Source organism: Lolium rigidum, chromosome 5, assembly GCF_022539505.1.
Source record: "Lolium rigidum isolate FL_2022 chromosome 5, APGP_CSIRO_Lrig_0.1, whole genome shotgun sequence".
Classification (NCBI taxonomy): domain Eukaryota; kingdom Viridiplantae; phylum Streptophyta; class Magnoliopsida; order Poales; family Poaceae; genus Lolium; species Lolium rigidum.
The window spans coordinates 53,063,575-53,085,471 of NC_061512.1; the positions used below are offsets into that span (position 1 = coordinate 53,063,575).

General features: G+C 42.2%; 1 protein-coding gene and 1 long non-coding RNA gene across 3 annotated transcripts; one reads left to right on the top strand and one right to left on the bottom strand.

The window, feature by feature from the left end:
* The first annotated feature begins 2,091 nt into the window (after positions 1 to 2,091).
* Positions 2,092 to 4,799, top strand: LOC124651950. Its single transcript, XM_047190969.1, has 4 exons — positions 2,092 to 2,266; positions 2,808 to 2,996; positions 3,774 to 4,003; positions 4,212 to 4,799. Exons 1-4 carry the CDS (start codon positions 2,092 to 2,094, stop codon positions 4,797 to 4,799), a joined length of 1,182 nt encoding a protein of 393 aa, XP_047046925.1.
* Positions 4,800 to 10,165: 5,366 nt separating this feature from the next.
* On the bottom strand, positions 10,166 to 13,507 carry LOC124654243. 2 transcript variants are annotated; one of them, XR_006988266.1, is made up of 6 exons: positions 13,439 to 13,507; positions 13,161 to 13,294; positions 12,992 to 13,067; positions 12,447 to 12,535; positions 11,739 to 11,804; positions 10,166 to 10,433 (listed from the first exon to the last, which is right to left on the bottom strand). It is a non-coding gene; the product is annotated as an uncharacterized LOC124654243 (long non-coding RNA). The 2 variants fall into 2 exon arrangements; XR_006988265.1 differs by lacking the exons at positions 10,166 to 10,433; positions 11,739 to 11,804; positions 12,447 to 12,535 and having other exon boundaries at positions 12,683 to 13,067.
* Positions 13,508 to 21,897: the final 8,390 nt, after the last annotated feature.

The following is a 21,897-nucleotide window of genomic DNA, read 5'->3' on the forward strand; positions in this document are numbered from 1 at the left end:
AAGTGCGCGTCGCCCCGTATATATACAGGCCGCGGAGGGGAGGAGGGTTCCAAAACCCTACTCCCCCGCCGCCGCCGCGTCTCCGCTCCACCTCCGGCGAAAATTTCTTCGCCGTCTTCGACTTTTTCGCTCCGCCGCCACCACCCCTCCCTATGCAATGGCACGCGCAAGACGGGGCGGTAGGGGAGGGGGGGGGGGAATTGGCGGCGGAAGATCGCCGCCGCATCCACCGGGGGTGCGGTCGGAGGCGGACCTCGCTCTGACGGAGCTTGGAAGCGGGCGGCCCGCAAGTGGCCGCGCAGGTTTGCGCGCCGGCCACCGCGCTCTAACGCGGGCGATGGGGAAGCCGAGGCGCCGCCCGCCGGCTCGTGCAGCCAGCCGCTGCCAGCGCTTCCGCTGCGCGGCGACAGCGAGGACGACGAGGAAGACGTGCCGGCTCTCACCTGCGGGAGCTCGGCGGAGGCGGCGCCGTTCGAGGTGGCCGCACTCGTCCTTGCATAGGCGTCACTGGCGCCAAGAAAACCTTCTCCCCCGCGGGTACAGCCCCGGTGACAATCCTAGTGCCAATTTCGTAGTTTTGGGATCAAATTAGCGAGGAGTAGGTTAGTATTTTGATTAGTATGCGTAAATTATGTTCGAATTTAGCTCGATCGGAGCAAAATTTCGTTTCATTTCGCATGGATCATCGGATCAAAATTTCCCGCCACTTTTGATTTCCGTTTTTCAGTTCCCGTTTTCGGTTTCTATTCTGCGCGGCGACTAAACTCATCGAAACTGAAAAATTCGGGAGACCCAACTCCGTGTTTTCAATACGAGTTTATAGAGATTTTTTAAATGATACGAATTAATTAATTAATTCTAGGACTATCATGCATTTTCAAAAATTTCCAATAGTGTGACTCGGTCGGCCTGCAGCAGGCCGATCGGATAGCAGCAAACCGACTGGGTGTCGGCTGCGGTCTCCCTCCAGATTGTCTATATAGCAAACCGACTGGGTGTCGGCTGCAGCAAACCGACTGAGTATAGTCTATATGGAACACAATATATAGAATAGTACATACCCACTTAGTTTGACATCACTTATGTTTCGTGGCACAGGATACATGCAGCACACTACGTCCAATCCTTCATGGGGAGCTAGTGATCAGGATCCTGAGCACATGAAGTATTACATCATGCAGCAGAACTATGTCAGTATGCAGATTCCTCCACCAGAGACCACACATGAGACACAGTACGACCCTGAGTCCGGGTCCTGGATCCCTGCTCGCATAACCCCCAGACAGGTTTGGTTGGACACCCTGTGCTACGCCGCCCCCACGAAACCCCAGACGCCGTCCATAGTCTCAGACACTATGTATCCAACATTTATGTATCTATGTATCAGACATTTATATCTGCATCATCTATGTATCAGACATTATGTATGAACTATATATCAGTATGTTGTAGCGTTTAAAAATGGCGCCATAAGTGCTTCAGCTATACCTCTGCTAACCCTAAGCGTCATGCAAATGAAGCAAAATACATCCATGCAAATAATCGGGTATTATCAGGCCAGTTGGTTTGTAGCAGGCCAATTGGTCTCTAACTGTCCAGTTGGTCAGCTATCGACCAACGAGTCCGACACCACCTAGTCGGTTTGCTACAGGCCGACCGAGTCACACTATTGGAAATTTTTGAAAACGTGTGATAGTCCTAGAATAAAATAATTAATTCGTATTATTTTAAAAAAAAATCGCTGGCCTGCTGCAGGCCGACCGAGTCACACTATTGGAAATTTCTGAAAATATGTGATAGTCCTAGAATAAAATAATTAATTACTCCGAGTGTATACGGGTAGTATACTAGAGATGCTCTAAGCTAGGGATACCAAACGAGACGAGCGCATTGGTTTTTGGATTAAATTCCGTAATTCTGGGACGAAACTGGGGCTACCAGAGACGAGCCAGTGCGGCACCGAATCGGCAGTCGACACGTAGCCCTCGGCCCCTAATTCTGTCTTTGCCAAAACAAGAAACGGCACATTTCTCTCTGTCTCAGCCGGCGAACTCGTGCCCTTGCTTTCCTTCTCCTCTAGGCGGCGGCGCCATGGAAGTGGACGGAGGCGGAGATGAATCGGCACCATCCCCTGGCCTCGTCCGTGGGAAGAAGAGGCCGCCTTCCCCCTCAACTTCACCGGGCGACGGCGATTGCTCACCCACCAGCGACGAGGACGACAACCCGTGGGCGGTTACCGACGACGAAGAGGAGGATGAATACCAAGGTTAGGCACCTACTAATTAACCTTCTTACTCCATACGCTTCTGTTGGGTGGTTTCTTAGTTTCGATGCCCATGTGTATCGTGATGCAATTGGGTCCTGACTCCTGAGTTAGAAATCAAGAACGATACTTTTCTTTGGAATTTTAGTAACATAGGTGGTATCCTTTGAATTTCAACCGGTACATTGCGTTGCTAAATCGCGACCTAATCACCGCTTGAATGGCTGTTTCACTGGAACTTTTACTACAGTAGTGTTATTCTTGTCTGATCGAGCTGAAGTTTACTGAATTTAACCATAGTGAAGATACTACATGATCATGCATGCTCTGGACATGTTTCTAGTAAGCAACTAAGCAGCCACACACTTGATATGAATCATGTTTAACTTCAAACACATAGGCCTACTAGTACTACAGCCTTGTGAACTGCAATTGATTCCGAAGTAACGAGTTCTCAATGTGTTCTCCTAGGTATTTTCAATCATCTAATTTGTATCATCCATATCATTGTTTGATGGCGCTCGATTAATGATTTTGCATGTAGGGAAATACCGCCCTTTCACAGTTGACGATTTCCCAAGGGTTGGCACTTATGAGCAGCAATATGCATTGTACGACAATCCAGAGATTTCTCTTCGAGGCCCTTCCCTTCTCTGGAGCTTGCACGCATTCAAGCCAGAAAATGACAGACATCCATGTGGTACCCGGTATCAGCTCAGCGATGAATCTGAAAGTTAGTATTTTCTTCTATTGCAGAACTACCATGTCTCATGTTATCATCTAAGGAAAAGTTGAAGGCTTCTCGGTTTAGGAAAACACCATATTTTTTTTATTGTATCAGCTATATATTCCATTAATATCTTCCACCATTAAGTTATAACACTCCTGTCCAGTTAGCTTAACGTGATGTTGAGTGCCTGGCCATGGCTTTTATTTGGATTGGCATCACTTTCACACAGTTCTTCCAGTTCTTGGCTTTACTTCTCTCAATCGTTTGTGATCGACCAGTTCCTGAAATGGCTTGTGCAAATTTCAAATCTCAACCATCGTGCGGCGAAACGATGGGGAGGAAGAGCTCTTGCCTGCAGCGACTCTGCCAGGGACGATTATGCTAGAGAGCATCACCTACAGCGGCGATGGCTGTCTTGTTTGGCTTATATGATGTGCCACTTGTGACTTGTCCAAATATTAATTTATACTGTCATGGTGCTCAAACAAAAGAACAAGATGAACATGGTTAGGCTTAACCTTGAAAAGAATTTGTATGGGTTAACTCTGTGAATTCAAAATTTATATTTTGCCCCATAGATCTTTTAGTGCAACAAATAAAATACTCAATGAAGGTGGACAGAATGTTTTCGTTCCATAATAGTATTTTGGCAGTATTGAACTAATCTGGTAGCATTTGTTAGTATCGTTTGATGGAGCCAGCCTTTTGTTTCTCATCATGTATTACTGATGACTGTAAATCTCTGTATATACCTGATGCTTTGTTTGTTGATTTTTGCAGTCAGTGTCAACAACGTTGGGACCATTGATTGTTCAAATGAATGTCGTTGTCGTCCCATGAACTTGCTCCAGTTCATTGATCTCAAGATAGCTGGTTATTACCATCCCCAACCTGGATCTGCCAAAATATTTGGTTTTTTCGCAACACGGGATCGTGTCGAACCTTTGCGCAATTATGTCTACAGGCGGGAGATTGACAATTATGAAGCTGTAACTGTGAAGCCGAAGACGGTAATTTTTCTTTCAAACTTGCAAGTTGCTAGGTGTATGCTTCCTTTATTGTTCTGAAAATACCTATGCATTAGATTGCAGCATCGTATTAAAGCTCTATAAGTAGAATGTGTTCTGTACACTTGAGATGTTTCTCAATCCATGTTATGTAGGTGATCTACTGCTAGTAACCGGTCTGTGACGTGATAGTACTTGATTCTTATTGCAGGGTATGGCACGTTTATCACTGTGTAGTCCTGCTCGAGGTATTTGCATCACAAGCCATGTGCTTTTCGAATTCAGACTTTGTGTATGTACTGAAGTCCCACCTGAAAATGGGCCCAAAGACGACCTTCTGATTGAAGGATGTGCTGAATTCAGCAACCTTATGGAATCAAAATCGTTCATTGCGAATCGGCGTATTTATGGAGAGAAGTGTGGACTGGATGTGAAGTTCCTGGTGCTGATTAATGCAGTACAAGCATTTGTTGATGTTGAGATCCTCCGTGCTCCTGCTAGTGGCCTTAATCTGAATCTCTATGCCAAGACCAGTGGTTTCAGTGATGTGATTCTTCTGTACCAAGGAGTTGCGGAAGCTGGTTGCAGAATGAGTTCAGTTGTAGCAGTCGAGATACACAGTTACCTTGATCTTCGTATCAAAGGGACCCTAAAAGATGGAGGAGTTTCTCAGAAGCTGATGCCTTGTGTGTGGGAGGACAGCTTTGATTCCTGCTATCATGGAATGGTGGATAAAGTTGTGAATCTCGATGAATCCACCACGGTTTCAGTGAAGATCACCTGGAGAACCGTTGATTGACACATAGCTTAGTTACCAACGTTAATATGGGTTCCTCTAGTGCTAACTGCTAAGTAATGTTGTTGTTTGTATGAACCTATTTGTGTACTGCAACGTAATGCTTGTGTTTGTATGAACCTATTTGTGTATTGGAGTTATGTATTGTCGGTCAGTTTCTAAACATTATTATCTTGTTTCCTGTGAATCTAAGATGATCAATTAATGTGTATCAGTTGTCTCCTTTATAGGAGCTTAAGATGATCAATTTGTGTGAACCTAAGATGATCAATTTGCCGACAGTGTTCTGTTCACCACAAGTACTCGTCTTTGCAAAGTATGAAAGAAGAAAAATGGCACACCGAGAAATGTGAAGATGAAACTAAATAACCACACATGATCAATGACCAAGTATCAAGTGGAGGCAGCTCTACGGTAGCATCAAATGGAGCCTGTTAGATATATCTTTACTATTAAATGGGAGTTGGTCGTAGACGCCGCCTCTCCTCCAAAACCCTAGCCGCCTCCAATTCAGCCTCCTCCATAGATCGGTTCCCCCTCCTTCGGTCGGCTTCGCCGGCGTCGGAGGAGTGGGGAACCCGATCTATGCGTGGAGTTTTCAATAAAAGTAGTGTTTTCAGTTGATTATGTTAGGATTTTGGTAGTCGTCTTCTTGTTGGTTTCCCCTCACTGGAGATGGCATCGTCTGCAATAAGTGATCTTCAGGCTTCCGTTCGACGACGAGATCTCCTTCCCGACGTTAATGGTGGTGTTGAAAGATTACAATCCTCTAGGTATGGATCTTCAGATCTTGCTTCGCCAGATCGATTTTGCATCTTCTGTCGTTGTTGCCGCGAGGAGGATTATCCTCTCAGGTTTTGTCCCGGCTGCTACGTCCTCGACAATGGTGATTCGTACTCTCGGCTCTCCATCGATGACGACAAAGCTAGTCGGTTATTATTCCCTGACATACTGGTGTTGGTACTCTTGCCGATGTTGTATGACTGCTTTAATGGTTGCGTGCGTGCACACAGCCTTGGCATTGCGGCTCAAAAAATTATGGGAGAACTTTCATCGGTGTCTACAGGTCTATGGTTCGTTATCTATCTTTGGCTGCCTTCAGAAGAGTACAAGATTGTGTTCTGGAAGAAGAAAGAAATTGAAGACCTCGAAGATTTGTTACTATCTTTTAGACTTTATTTTGTAATCGTTGGAGTCAGTTCATGTATCTCTACCATGTACTATTTGTTGCTATGAATATATGTGGTATTGATTGTCAAAAAAAAAAAAAATGGGAGTTGGTCGTTTGACACTCAACGCACTTTGGTGGTCGTTATTGGAAGCATCCTGTCCGTCCAATCAATCTCACGGTCTCCGCTTCGTCTGATCTAATTTTGTAGCAATTTTTGTAGCAATTATGGTAAAATCAATCACGCTATCAATTAATTAGGAAAGATATATTTCCTTGCTACGGAAAAATCTTTACTATTAAATGGGAGTTGGTTATTTGACACTCAACGCACTTTGGTGGTCGTCATTGGAAGCATACTGTCCGTCCAATCAATCTCACGGTCTCCGCTTCGTCTGATCTAATTTTGTAGCAATTTTTGTAGCAATCATGGTAAAATCAATCACGCTATCAATTAATTAGGAAAGATATATTTCCTTGCTACGGAAAAAATCTCAGACATTCCAAACGCTCAAGAAAATTATGGTCTTAATCTTTACTATTAAATGGGAGTTGGTCGTTTGACACTCAACGCACTTTGGTGGTCGTCATTGGAAGCATCCTGTCCGTCCAATCAATCTCACGGTCTCCGCTTCGTCTGATCTAATTTTGTAGCAATTTTTGTAGCAATCATGGTAAAATCAATCACGCTATCAATTAATTAGGAAAGATATATTTCCTTGCTACGGAAAAATCTTTACTATTAAATGGGAGTTGGTCGTTTGACATTCAACGCACTTTGGTGGTCGTCATTGGAAGCATACTGTCCGTCCAATCAATCTCACGGTCTCCGCTTCGTCTGATCTAATTTTGTTGCAATTTTTGTAGCAATCATGGTAAAATCAATCACGCTATCAATTAATTAGGAAATATTTTCCTTGCTACGGAAAAAATCTCAGACATTCCAAACGCTCAAGAAAATTATGGTCTTAATCTTTACTATTAAATGGGAGTTGGTCGTTTGACACTCAACGCACTTTGGTGGTCGTCATTGGAAGCATACTGTCCGTCCAATCAATCTCACGGTCTCCGCTTCGTCTGATCTAATTTTGTAGCAATCATGGTAAAATCAATCACGCTATCAATTAATTAGGAAAGATATATTTCCTTGCTACGGAAAAAATCTCAGACATTCCAAACGCTCAAGAAAATTATGGTCTGAATAAATCATGGTACAAATTAGATCGGAAATATTTCTATACTATTATATTGAAGTTCGTCGTTTGCCACTCAACGCGTTTAATAGTCGTCGTTGACCGTGATCTTGTAATTAGTGACCATACGTGATATTTCTTTTGGGTTCACACTTCTTTTTCTTCTCTCGTCCATCCCCCGACCGAAAGAAGAAACAAATCGTCCTCATTCCTCAGGCGGTAATCAGCGCTTGTTTTTAGGAAAACGATCAGGGCGTTCTATTTAGAAAGCAATCACCATTTTATTAGGAAAGCGATCAGAAATTGTTACGTACTTTTTATGCCGCTTGCCTAGCTAGCTTCCCATGCCCCTCCGCTCTCCATAGACAAATACCTCACCTCCAGGACGAAATCTTAAGTTCTTAACTCTGACGTCGAGAACGGTCTAGCTTGAGACCTTGAGTTCACCACCCACATTCTCAAGAGGCTCCTGCACGTTGACCTCCATCACCTCCTCCCGCGGCTCACACATTCAAAGGCAACCATCTGCGACCTGCGACCTCCATGACCTCCTCCGGCGGCTCACCTAGGTTCGATACCAACCATCCGTGACCGGCGTCTGGCAAGGGCACAGATAATTCACCATTTCACCTACGCATTCGACCGCGTCAAGCAGGAGACGCGCAGCCGGATTATGTCTGGGCGTTGGACTGAAGAACACGGTGACCGGGAGCATGGCGCACGTCGTCGAACAATACCTCGCCGCCGCCACCGAGACAAACAATACCTCGCCGCCGCCATCAAGACGCACAACTTGGGCTTGCCACTGCCTGTTTACCTTCTCTGTCTCCGGCCCACCCGAGCTCAGCCAGGACAGGAGCTCGCGACTCGCGAGCGACGTCACCACGACCTCGATCGGGTAAGTGCAACGACCTCCCCATCGCTGCCGGGTTCCCTCGCCTTCTCCATGGCGCACGTCGGCGCGGAAACAGCTGGAAGACCTCCGTTTCCTCAGGAGGACCATGTTGCTGGTGGTCGGTGTACGTGATGTCGTGCAACATGATGCGCAGGCCCGCTGCTTTCTCCGCTAATGTGATTCCGGGCATGGCTTTCTTTGAACAAGATAGAGTTCAGTTGGTACCTATAATTATCATATCCTTTGTCTTACTCTTGATATGCCACATTTTCACGGTTTGCCGCTTTTGAATTTTAAATTCATTTGCTGAGATTTTATTCTAGAACCGGGATGGACATCTGCAGTATAGCGTTGGTGGATCTATACTTGTGCCTAATGAAATCCCTCGGCTCAAGATTGAAACGACGCATATAATGGTTGTGTGAAAAATGCTGAAGGTGGTGATCCCATCGAGAAGATAAGGAAACCAACAATTCACGCTTCCAGTTTGATGAGGAAAACTGCCTACAAAAGGATGTGACATTCAAATAATGGGTGTCTCATATAAAAATTAATATTCTAATCTTCCTATTCTTTTAGTTGCTTGTGTTATGGAATTTCTCATCTGATTCTCTAAAATTTGACGACCCATGTTCTGTCAATGCTTAATACCCTGATTTCTTGGATTCATATTCAAAAGAAGTTTTCAATAGTATAATTTTTATGATATATATCTTATATTTTTTTGACTAAATTAGTAGTTAATTTTTCTTTTGAAATATGTAATTACCCTGTAAACTGGTACGGAGGGACCGAGGGAGTAGATCACTTGACTGGACCGGTCCATCTTCTTTAGGATATCATTATTTTTTTTAGCTGAATCAAGTGGCCATAATTTTACGGTGCGCAGCTGTAGCTTCTGTCCTTTTCAACTGCAAACCATTTGCTCATTTTGTTGATTACACAAGGAATATTTTCCTGGATTATGATGTGAACAATGACATGTAATAATAGGTTGTTTCTGGAGCCAGTGCTGCAGCCATGCAAGATGTGAAGAACATGTAACTTTGAGCAGTTGAGCACCAACGCATATGTAAGTTCAGCTTAGCAACCATATAATTGACTCTGTATCCATATGTACGATATGCCAAAAAATTTGGAATGAGATTCCTATCCATGGTACCATTCAACCAGCATATTTTGGTAAGTTTATGGTGGCGTCCAGGCTAAAAACCAGGAACCACGACCACGAGGTCTTCCTGTCACCCTACGCGTCGGTTTTGCCCCTCCCCAGCCTGCTGCCGCAGGTCGCTGACCAAGTAGGTCATGATCGGGATCATGTAGGGGGATTCCCAACATCATAAACTTTTTCTTTTCAAGATTTCACATGCAGCGAATTTCTGTTATTTGAAGAGTGGACAACATCTGAATGTTGGTAAATTACTGATTTTATATAATAGTCACCATGGATTTTGATTTATCTATTGAATATGTGCATCTTAGGGTTATTGTTGTGCTTGCATACACGCAACGTTCATGGAGAATGAATTAGGTTCAAGGAGCTTCGAGTCTTCGACAAACCAACGAATGATGGGAGCTTCACGATTAGGGCACTTAAAATGGGCCATTGCCTACAATATACTTATAAAGCGTGCATACTCCCTCTGTTTTCTTTTACTACTAGATTTAGATGTGCGCCTTGGCGCACGACCCCGTAAAACTCATGCCATTGCAGGTTTTGTATAAAGACCATAAAAATCTATAGTATGTTGACTAAAATTAGTGATGAATGTCAATGAAGATGGAACTTTACATGCAATTGCATTCTGAAATTAGATTATCTAACACAATCTTGCAAATACGTCTGATGTATATGAGCTCCCAGGTAAATAGCTGGTGGAGCTGGTGGAGTTCTTATCAGGTTGAGACTGAAAAAAATAGTCCTGTGAAGTTCTACAAATTTGTCCAATATATCCAAATGGATTTTCCAAGAAACCAGGAGCCATTGTCACTCCATTTAAGTTAGAAAATTTTACTTAAGCAAGAATAGTTTTGGTTCGCAGAGAGGAAGCAGTAATGTTGTTCAAAACCATATAGAAGCAGACGTAGAATACATAGCGGACAACCAGTAAAGTTAAATTGATCATATGGTTCTGAAATAACAATAGGTACATACACACAAGGTTCCCATAAAATTTGTCAGTAAAGGTATCCATTACTTACTACACATAGCCTAAGACCAAACATCATCCATAAATGGCATGATAACCTACATGGAACCAAGAGAGGAAGCGATCTCAGTTTAGGTACTGATGATCACACCTCATAGTCTGTTGGACGACTGTCGGAGTACTGCCTTCTTCTTGGGTGATACATCAGCCCATGGTTTGTACGTCAGCAACCTGCAAACGTTTTATACAAGAAGTGAATCAACATAGGAACTTTATCCATCCAAATTACCAAGAAGGCTGAATTTTAGCCAGCAAAAACAAGACCTTATGGTATACGAAACTTTTCATGCGTCACATGAGAAATGGTGAAAACTAAAGAGACACAGCAGGTTGAGCAATGATAAATGTTAATAAGTCAGAGAAAAGTTGAGGACATTCTCTTGCTTTGTATTCATATTTATTGGATAGCATCTTTGTAGTTCCAAAATCTGAATGGTCTCGAAGAGCATGAGCAATACTACAGTTAGCTAAGTCATAGTATAGCTGGACGATCATCAGAAAAGTAGTAGTTAATAGAATTGATGGAATATTTTTCATAAATGAAGAAGCAGAGCCGTGTTCCACGGTAGCAAAGGTGGAAAAAGTATCAGCCACAAGGCAAATTCACTCCACAATGACCATGTCTTAGTTGAGTCATTTGTGAAAAAAATGCATATGCACTACTAAAACTTGTTGTCTTTTAGCAGAAGCTTTGGAAAATAATTGTGCCGTAAGAAGTTTCGGATATTCTCATACTAATTTGAGCCAAGTATACTTGAAAGGCTGAAAGGATAAAGCTCTCTTTTATCTATAAGTTCTGATGATTTCCCTTATATAATAGATCTCAAAGTCAGTCAGTAGATTAGACAATCGCATACATAAATATGTTCAGTTTTGTACTTATCTAGGTTGTGTTGACAATAAAGCTTCGGAAGGTGGTATCTAATCAGGAGGTAGAAGTAGTGGTTACTGGAAAAATAAACTTATGTGTACTGGTTATCCATCTTCACCAATTCTACCAGCATGAAGGGTAAGAAATAGCTTCCTTTCATAGGTGTCAGGTCCAATTGTAGATAAGGTGCTAAAAAACTTGATATTTAGTTTGATACTTAGGGAAAAAAACTTATGCAAATACCAGTACCAGCCCACACTTAACCTACTTCATCTTCCTCCTGATTTTTAAAATGTAGGCTATATGTTGACATCATTTCCTCTATCATTAAGCACAATCCAGCTAGTTCTAATTAGATCAAACTAAAAGGCTCAATAGTTCTTAACTGGCTACGCTAGGATGACCTCACTGATCACAATACATGCCAATGTATCGAACTATATATTCACACTTTGCATGTGCTTCCGCAAGAATAGCCGCTGAGCTGAATGAAAAAAATGGTGGTAGCAGGAGATGGTCTGTATAAATCAAAAAAAATGGCTGGATTTTTTCGGGGCTATGCACAAGAGGTGATGTTATATATTCAAGACCAGGTCACTCGGCACCTTCATGTAAATTCTTCAAGGATTGCGACAAAAGGCATTACCACAGCCTTCCCAAGAAAATTGACCCTGAAACAATACATAAATCTCTTGGCCAAATTTAATTGGTAAGTAAAAGAGGAACTTAGCATATATAGGTTTGTTAAGCCTTAAGATTAAAAACCAGATAGTGTGGAAAGGGAGTGGCTCATAACACATCAATATATAATTTTGGGATATGTTTCCATAGCTTTCAACATAGGAAATAGAGTTAGAGTATAAATGATAGTGGATGAATGGATTAGTTCCAGCATAGGAAATAGAGTTAGAGTAAATGATAATGGATGAATGGATTAGTTCGTAACAAATTGATTAGTAGTTCATTAGTAGAGAACAGAAACCATGTGTGAGCTAATCTATAGCTTTAATTAACCACAAACGCATGTGCATAATAGCAAAGGCCCCAGCAAAAAAAGAACAGAAATCATGTATGCATAGACACTATTTCAAATAAACCTCCACTGCGGTCAGTATGTAAATAGCTGCATTTTCATGGCCATTCACAAAACAAGTACAGATTGTTTTTGACAAAATCAAACACACCAGAAGAGGTATATGTATGGCAGGGATATGAAGTGGGCAAGTAAGTTATAACAGAAAGATGGAAATAAATACCAACATAGGAGGTGGCTTTGAATTCACTATAAATCTACATCAAGGTCTACAGCATACCGGCAATAAGGCCGGATCCTAAATCCAGCAAAAGCATAAAGATGCCACCCGCTAAGCTCTCGGGCAACAATCTCCAGCAAGACAACAACCTGCAAAGAAAATGGAAAAAGCAACTATGTCAAGCAAAAAGCAAAAGAAACAAATTTTTGATCACTGTTAGCATGTAGCTCCAAGTTTTCTCAATATTATGTTCATCTCTCCTGAACCCAGTTTTCTCAATATTATGTTCATCTCTCCTGAACTGATCATTGGTATTATGATATAACACTATTCCCAAAAAAATGGTTGACTGACCATAGTTTAATAAGATACTAATGCACCATTAATTTTAATCACCATGTCTGATTATGAGTTTCATGAAACACCAACCTACATCCTATAACATGTAGGACAAAGTATAAACAATATGTCTGTGAATTCCGAAGAACCAACCACAACTGTATTCAGAGGATCCATATTTCCTGATATTAACCAACATTTAAGGAGATAAAAAAATGTACACTAAATTTAGGAAAGAATAACACCCCAAGAAATAAAAAGTAAACCTTTTGAAGTGCTTCACAATATATAATTATGTAGAGCGGAATGGCGAAGAGCGATATTAGATATCACCTACAACAGCTGGACACAACTAAATAGAGTTATTTGGTGGAGATGCATAGAACAAAGTACCAATGGAATACACATCAGAATAGCTTGTTGAGATATTCCCACCTCATTTTCACTTAAGCGCACAACATTTGAAGAATTTGGAGAAGGTGACCAGCCTGTAGTGCAAATTGAGATCATGTCATCACTTGTTGCTTGTTTAGGGACTTTTGCTTCAATCCATACCTTGCTTGTACACACTGTAATAGTCAAAAGGGGAATAATAAAGTATGATTTAAACAGCAAGCAATGAATCATCACTGTCTATGCTCAGTATTCCGACGGAACAAAGATCCAAAAACCATATTGAATCTCTAATCAACAATGTTTCTCAGCAATATTACCAGTGCATAGTGCTGGGCCGGCTATTCAAGCTCACCGTCGAACTGGGGATCATGGAACAGCTGCACCTTTTAATTGATGAATTCATGTCAGCAAGAGAAAAATATAGAACAACTTTGTTAAAATAAATAGAGAAGTGTGAAAGAAAAAAGAAACTCGGATAACTACTTGATATATTGCAGCACCTCCCGCAGATGGTAAAGGAATAACAGCAAACACGACTACAACCTGCAAAACAAACGCAAGGCAAACTGAAGCCATCACAAGTAGGAGCAAAAATAGTGCGCAACACCAAAGGACCTCTTTTTCTGAATAAGAAAACTTCATTGGATGGTCTAGGACGTATTCAGTTATGCATACCAGACCACTTTTATAGATTCTTACCCAGTAAATCGCAGATAGAATCAAATCTCGACAAAAGTATACTAAGATGTTGCAGGATAATTAGAGTTTCCACGTAGTATAATTTGTTCTTTGTATATATATTGTAAGGTAGACATCTTATCCTAGTTTTCAAATCAGTCCTAACAAATAGAAGGTTTAGATCTCTCTTTTTTTGAATCATAGATCTTTTTATTCTTAGATGAGCGATGGAATTGTACATGAGTAGCTACTTAATATTGGAAAAATGCAAACAGTGCAAATTTTAGGCAAGTTCTATATATAATTCAACCAATTAACTGTTGGAGATATGCCCAAGAGGCAATAATAAAAGTGGTTATTATATATCTTTATGTTTATGATAAATGTTTATATACCATGCTATAATTGTATTAACCGAAACATTGATACATGTGTGATATGTAAACAACAAAGAGTCCCTAGTATGCCTCTTAACTAGCTTGTTGATTAATGGATGATTAGTTTCATAATCATGAACATTGGATGTTATTAATAACAAGGTTATATCATTGTATGAATGATGTAATGGACACACCCAATTAAGCGTAGCATAAGATCTCGTCATTAAGTTATTTGCTATAAGCTTTCGATACATAGTTACCTAGTCCTTATGACCATGAGATCATATAAATCACTTATACCGGAAAGGTACTTTGATTACATCAAACACCACTGCGTAAATGGGTGGCTATAAAGGTGGGATTAAGTATCCGGAAAGTATGAGTTGAGGCATATGGATCAATAGTGGGATTTGTCCATCCCGATGACGGATAGATATACTCTGGGCCCTCTCGGTGGAATGTCGTCTAATGTCTTGCAAGCATATGAATAAGTTCATAAGAGACCACATACCACGGTACGAGTAAAGAGTACTTGTCGGAGACGAGGTTGAACAAGGTATAGAGTGATACCGAAGATCAAACCTCGGACAAGTAAAATATCGCGAGACAAAGGGAATTGGTATTGTATGTTAATGGTTCATTCGATCACTAAAGTCATCGTTGAATATGTGGGAGCCATTATGGATCTCCAGATCCCGCTATTGGTTATTGGTCGGAGTGAGTACTCAACCATGTCCGCATAGTTCACGAACCGTAGGGTGACACACTTAAAGTTGGATGTTGAAATGGTAGTATTTGAATATGGAATGGAGTTCGAATATTTGTTCGGAGTCCCGGATGAGATCCCGGACATCACGAGGAGTTCCGGAATGGTCCGGAGAATAAGATTCATATATAGGATGTCATTTTATGTGAATTAAAATGTCGCGGAAGGTTCTATGGAAGGTTCTAGAAGGTTCTAGAAAAGTCCGGAAGAAACCACCAAGGAAGGTGGAGTCCACATGGGACTCCACCTCCATGGCCGACCAACCCTAGTGGGGGAGGAGTCCCAAGTGGACTCCCCTTAGGGGGCCGGCCACCCCCCACATGGGAGGTGGAACTCCCACCTTGGTGGGAGTCCTAGCTTGGCTAGGTTTCCCCCCTCCTATGGAAGGTTTTTGGTTCGGGTCTTATTCGAAGACTTGGACACCAACTCTTGGGGTTCCACCTATATAATGAGGGGCCAAGGGAGGGGGCCGGCCACCCCAAGACCACAGCCTGGCCGCCCCCCTTGAGTGGCCGGCCACCCCCTCCCAAACCCTAGCCGCCCCCTCTCCTCCATAGCTCCCGCGTGCTTTAGCGAAGCTCCGCCGGAGTTCTCCACCGCCACCGACACCACGCCGTCGTGCCGTCGGATTCAAGAGGAGCTACTACTTCCGCTGCCCGCTGGAACGGGAGGTGGACGTCGTCTTCATCAACAACCGAACGTGTGACCGAGTACGGAGGTGCTGCCCGTTCGTGGCGCCGGAACCGATCGTGATCAAGATCTTCTACGCGCTTTGCAAGCGGCAAGTGAACGTCTACCGCAGCAACAAGAGCCTCATCTTGTAGGCTTTGGAATCTCTTCAAGGGTGAGACTCGATACCCCCTCGTTGCTACCGTCTTCTAGATTGCATCTTGGCTTGGATTGCGTGTTCGCGGTAGGAAATTTTTTGTTTTCTATGCAACGTTATCCTACAAGTGGTATCGAGCCGTGTCTATGCATAGATGGTTGCACGAGTAGAACACAATGATTTTGTGGGCGTTGATGCTCTTGTTATCTTTAGTTGAGTACTTTGCATCTTTATGGCATAGTGGGATGAAGCGGCTCGGACTAACTTTACATGACCGCGTTCATGAGACTTGTTCCTCGTTCGACATGCAACTTGTATTGCATAAGAGGCTTTGCGGGTGTCTGTCTCTCCTACTATAGTAAAGATTCAATTTACTCTTCTATTGACAACATTAGTATCAACGTTGTGGTTCATGTTCGTAGGTAGATTAGATCTATATCGAAAACCCTAAACCACGTAAAATATGCAAACCAAATTAGAGAGCGTCTAACTTGTTTTTGCAGGGTTTGGTGATGTGATATGGCCATAATGTGATGATGAATATGTATGAGATGATCATTATTGTATTGTGGCAACCGGCAGGAGCCTTATGGTTGTCTTTAAATTTCATGTTGAGTAGTATTTCAAGGTAGTTGTAATAGTTGCTACATGGAGGACAATCATGAAGACGGCGCCATTGACCTTGACGCTACGCCGACGATGATGGAGATCATGCCCGAAGATGATGGAGATCATGTCCGTGCTTTGGAGATGAAGATCAAAGGCGCAAAGACAAAAGGGCCATATCATATCACATATGAACTGCATGTGATGTTAATCCTTTTATGCATCTTATTTTGCTTAGATCGCGACGGTAGCATTATAAGATGATCCCTCACTAAAATCTCAAGATAATAAAGTGTTCATCCTTAGTAGCACCGTTGCCAAGACTTGTCGTTTCGAAGCATCTCGTGATGATCGGATGTGATAGAATCAACAAGTGCATACAACGGGTGCAAGCCAGTTTTGCACATGCGGATACTAAGGTGGCCTTGACGAGCCTAGCATGTACATACATGGTCTCGGAACACGTGATACCGAAAGGTAGAGCATGAATCATATAATTGATATGATGAACACTTTGAGTGTTCGCCATTGAAATTACACCTTGTCTCGTGATGATCGGACTATGGTGTGGTGGATTTGGTTCGTGTGATCACTAAGACAATGCGAGGGATATTGTTTTGAGTGGGAGTTCACCTAGATTTTTAATTATGTTGAATTAAAATTTGAACTCAATTTGTCATAAACTTAGTCTAAACTATTGCAAATATATGTTGTAGAGATGGCGTCCCCAATCAATTTTAACCAGTTCCTAGAGAAAGAAAAGCTTAAGAGCAACGGTAGCAACTTCACCGACCGGTTCCGTCATGTGAGGATCTTCCTCTCTGGCGGAAATCTGCAATATGTGCTTGATGCACCGCTAGGTGACCCTCCTGCAGAAACTGAAACCGATGAAGTAAAAGCTGTTTACGAGACTCGGAAAACTCGGTACTCTCAAGTTCAGTGTGCCATCCTGTGCAGTCTGGAATCCGATCTTCAAAAACGTTTTGAGCACCACGATCCTCATGAGTTGATGAATGAGCTGAAAGCTATATTTGAGACTCATGCGGCCGTGGAATGCTATGAAGCATCGAAACATTTCTTCAGCCTGTATGATGGAAGAAGGCAGCTCCATTAGTGAGCACATGCTCGCCATGACCGGGCATGCGAAGAAACTCGGTGACTTGGGAATAGTGATTCCTAACAGATCGGGGATTAATCGTGTCCTTCAATCACCGCCACCAAGTTACAAGAACTTTGTGATGAACTACAATATGCAGAACATGAACAAGGAGTTACCCGAACTCTTTGGCATGCTAAAAGCTGCTGAGATTGAGATCAAGAAAGAGCACCAAGTGTTGATGGTCAACAAGACCACCAGTTTCAAGAAACAGGGCAAGTCTAAGGGAAAATTCAAGAAGGGTGGCAAGAAAGCTGCCACGCCTCCTATGAAACCTAAGAACGGCCCTAAGCCCGATGCTGAGTGCTATTACCGCAAGGAGAAGGGACACCGGAAGCGTAATTGCTCCAAGTATTTGGCGGATCCGAAGAGCGGCCTTGTCAAGAAGAAGAAAGAAGGTATATCCGATATACATGTTATAGATGTTTATCTCACTCGGTTCTCGTTCTAGTACCCGGGTATTTGATACTGGTTCGGTTGCTCATATTTGTAACTCGAAACAGGAACTAAAGAATAAACGAAGACTACCGAAAGATGAAGTGACGATGCGCGTTGGAAATGGATCCAAAGTCGATGTGATCGCTGTCGGCACACTTCCTCTACATCTACCTTCGGGATTAGTTTTAAGCCTAAATAATTGTTATTTTGTACCCGCGTTGAGCATGAACATTATATCTGGATCTTGTTTAATGCAAGACGGTTATTCATTCAAGTCTGAGAATAATGGTTGTTCTATTTTTATGAATAATATCTTTTATGGTCGAGCACCCGAAAAGAATGGCTTATTTCGTTAGATCTCGATAGTAGTGATACGCATATACATAACATTGATGCTAAGCGAATTAAATTGAATGATAATTCTACTTATATGTGGCACTCGTCGTCTTGGTCATATTGGAGTGAAGCGCATGAAGAAACTCCATACCGATGGATTACTTGAATCACTTGACTTTGAGTCACTTGATAGATGCGAAGCATGTCTAATGGGAAAAATGACTAAGACTCCATTTTCTGGTATGATGGAGCGAGCTACCGACTTATTGGAAATCATACATACCGATGTGTGCGGACCAATGAGTGTAGCATCGCGCGGTGGTTATCGTTATGTTCTAACCTTCACAGATGATCTGAGTAGATATGGGTATATCTATTTCATGAAACATAAATCCGAAACTTTTGAGAAGTTTAAGGAATTCCAAAGTGAAGTAGAAAATCAACGTAACAAGAAGATTAAATTTCTACGATCTGATCGCGGAGGTGAATATCTGAGTTATGAGTTTGGCATGCATTTAAAGAAATGCGGAATACTTTCACAATTGACACCGCCGGGAACACCACAACGAAACGGTGTGTCCGAACGTCGTAATCGAACTCTCTTAGATATGGTTCGTTCTATGATGTCTCTTACCGATTTGCCGTTATCATTTTGGAGTTATGCATTAGAGACAGCCGCATTCACTTTAAATAGAGCACCATCAAAATCCGTAGAAACGACACCGTATGAATTATGGTTTAATAAGAAACCTAAGCTCGTCGTTCCTTAAAGTTTGGGGTTGCGAAGCCTATGTAAAAAAGTTACAACCGGACAAGCTAGAACCCAAAGCGGAGAAATGCGTCTTCATAGGATACCCTAAGGAAACTATAGGGTACACTTTCTATCACAGATCCGAAGGCAAAATCTTTGTTGCTAAGAACGGAACCTTTCTTGAGAAAGAATTTCTCACTAAAGAAGTGACTCGGAAGAAAAGTAGAACTCGATGAGATTAATGAATCTATACTCGTTGATCGAGTAGCGCAAGTACCGGAAGTTGTACCGTACCGCCTACACCGGCAACAGAGGAAGCTAATGATAATGATCATGAAACTTCGAACGAGGAAACTATCGAACCTCGCAGATCGACAAGGGAACGTGCCACTCCCGATTGGTATGATCCTTGTCTAAATGTCATGATTGTGGATAACAATGATGAGGACCCCGCGACGTATGAAGAAGCGATGATGAGCCCAGATTCCAACAAATGGCAAGAAGCCATGAAATCCGAAATGGGATCCATGTATGATAACAAAGTATGGACTTTGGTAGACTTACCCGATAGCCGAAAGGCTGTCGAGAATAAATGGATCTTCAAGAGAAAAACAGATGCCGATGGTAATATTACTCGTCTATAAAGCTCGACTTGTCGCAAAGGGTTTCCGACAAATTCAAGGAGTTGACTACGATGAGACTTTCTCACCCGTAGCGAAGCTAAAATCTGTGAGGATTTTGTTAGCAATAGCTGCATTTTTCGATTATGAGATTTGGCGGATGGATGTCAAAACGGCGTTCCTTAATGGAGACATTGAGGAAGAGTTGTATATGGTACAACCCAAAGGTTTTGTCGATCCTAAAAATGCCGACAAAGTATGCAAACTTCAGCGTTCAATCTATGGACCGAAGCAAGCATCAAGAAGTTGGAACCGACGCTTTGATAAGGTGATCAAAGACTTCGGGTTTATACAAGTGTCATGGAGAGGCCTCGTATTTACAAGAAAGTGAGTGGGAGCTCCGTAGCATTCCCGATATTATATGTAGATGACATATTATTGATTGGGAATGATATAGAACTATTAAGCAAGTGTAAAAGGTTATTTGAATAACAGTTTTTCAATGAAAGACCTTGGTGAAGCATCGTATATATTAGGCATCAAGATTTATAGAGATAGATCAAGACGCCTAATAGGGCTATCACAGAGTACATACTCGGACAAGATTCTAAAGAAGTTTAGAATGGACGAAAGTAAGAAAGGGTTTTTACCTATGTTACCGTGCAAGGTCTTGAGTAAGACTCAAGGACCGGCTACGGCAGAAGAAAGAGAAAGGATGAATCAGATCCCCTATGCTTCGGCAAGTAGGCTCTATTATGTATGCCATGCTATGTACAAGACCGGATATAGCGCATGCCGTTAGTTTGACTAGCAGATATCAAAGTGATCCAGGAATGGAACACTGGACAGCGGTCAAGAATATCCCGAAGTACTTGAAAAGAACTAAGGATATGTTTCTTTGTTATGGAGGTGACCAAGAGCTCGTTGTAACAAGTTACACCGATGCAAGTTGGAACACCGATCCCGATGACTCTAAGTCACAGTCCGGGTACGTGTTTATATTGAATGGTGCTGCAAGAAGCCGGGCAAGCTCGAAGCGAAGTGCACGGTGGCGAAGTCTTCAACAGAATCGGAGTACATAGCGGCTTCGCAGGCTTCATCGAAGCGGTATGGATGAAGAGGTTCATTGTAGAGCTCGGTGTGGTTCCTAGTGCATTGGACCCACTAGTCATATACTCGTGACAACATGGGTGCCATCGCCAATGCACAAGAACCAAGGTCACACAAGAGGCTGAAGCATATCAAGCTGCGTTACCACTCGATTCGCGAGTACATCGAAGATGGAGAAGTAAAGATTTGCAAAGTACACACCGATCCGAATGTAGCAGATCCGTTGACTAAAGCTCTCCCTAGGGCAAAGCATGACCAACACCAGAATGCCATGGGTGTTAGGTTCCTTACAATGTAATCTAGATTATTGACTCTAGTGCAAGTGGGAGACTCGTTGGAGATATGCCCAAGAGGCAATAATAAAAGTGGTTATTATATATCTTTATGTTTATGATAAATGTTTATATACCATGCTATAATTGTATTAACCGAAACATTGATACATGTGTGATATGTAAACAACAAAGAGTCCCTAGTATGCCTCTTAACTAGCTTGTTGATTAATGGATGATTAGTTTCATAATCATGAACATTGGATGTTATTAATAACAAGGTTATATCATTGTATGAATGATGTAATGGACACACCCAATTAAGCGTAGCATAAGATCTCGTCATTAAGTTATTTGCTATAAGCTTTCGATACATAGTTACCTAGTCCTTATGACCATGAGATCATATAAATCACTTATACCGGAAAGGTACTTTGATTACATCAAACACCACCGCGTAAATGGGTGGCTATAAAGGTGGGATTAAGTATCCGGAAAGTATGAGTTGAGGCATATGGATCAACAATGGGATTTGTCCATCCCGATGACGGATAGATATACTCGGGGCCCTCTCGGTGGAATGTCGTCTAATGTCTTGCAAGCATATGAATAAGTTCATAAGAGACCACATACCACGGTACGAGTAAAGAGTACTTGTCAGGAGACGAGGTTGAACAAGGTATAGAGTGATACCGAAGATCAAACCTCTGTTATCACCAGATTTTAGACAAATCCAGAGGTGGGCCGGGCTTGGAAGATTACATGTGGAAGATTTCTGAAGCGGCCTGGCACGAAGGGTTTTGGGCTGAATTGCCCGTGTATCTTTATTTAGTAGTT

Excerpts from the sequence above, each read along its gene's own strand:
- LOC124651950 (XM_047190969.1), top strand. The coding sequence starts at position 2,092 with ATGGAAGTGGACGGAGGCGGAGATGAATCGGCACCATCCCCTGGCCTC. Across the intron at positions 2,267-2,807 it reads AGAGGAGGATGAATACCAAG|GGAAATACCGCCCTTTCACA; the intron begins GTTAGGCACCTA and ends TTTTGCATGTAG. Across the intron at positions 2,997-3,773 it reads GCTCAGCGATGAATCTGAAA|TCAGTGTCAACAACGTTGGG; the intron begins GTTAGTATTTTC and ends TGATTTTTGCAG.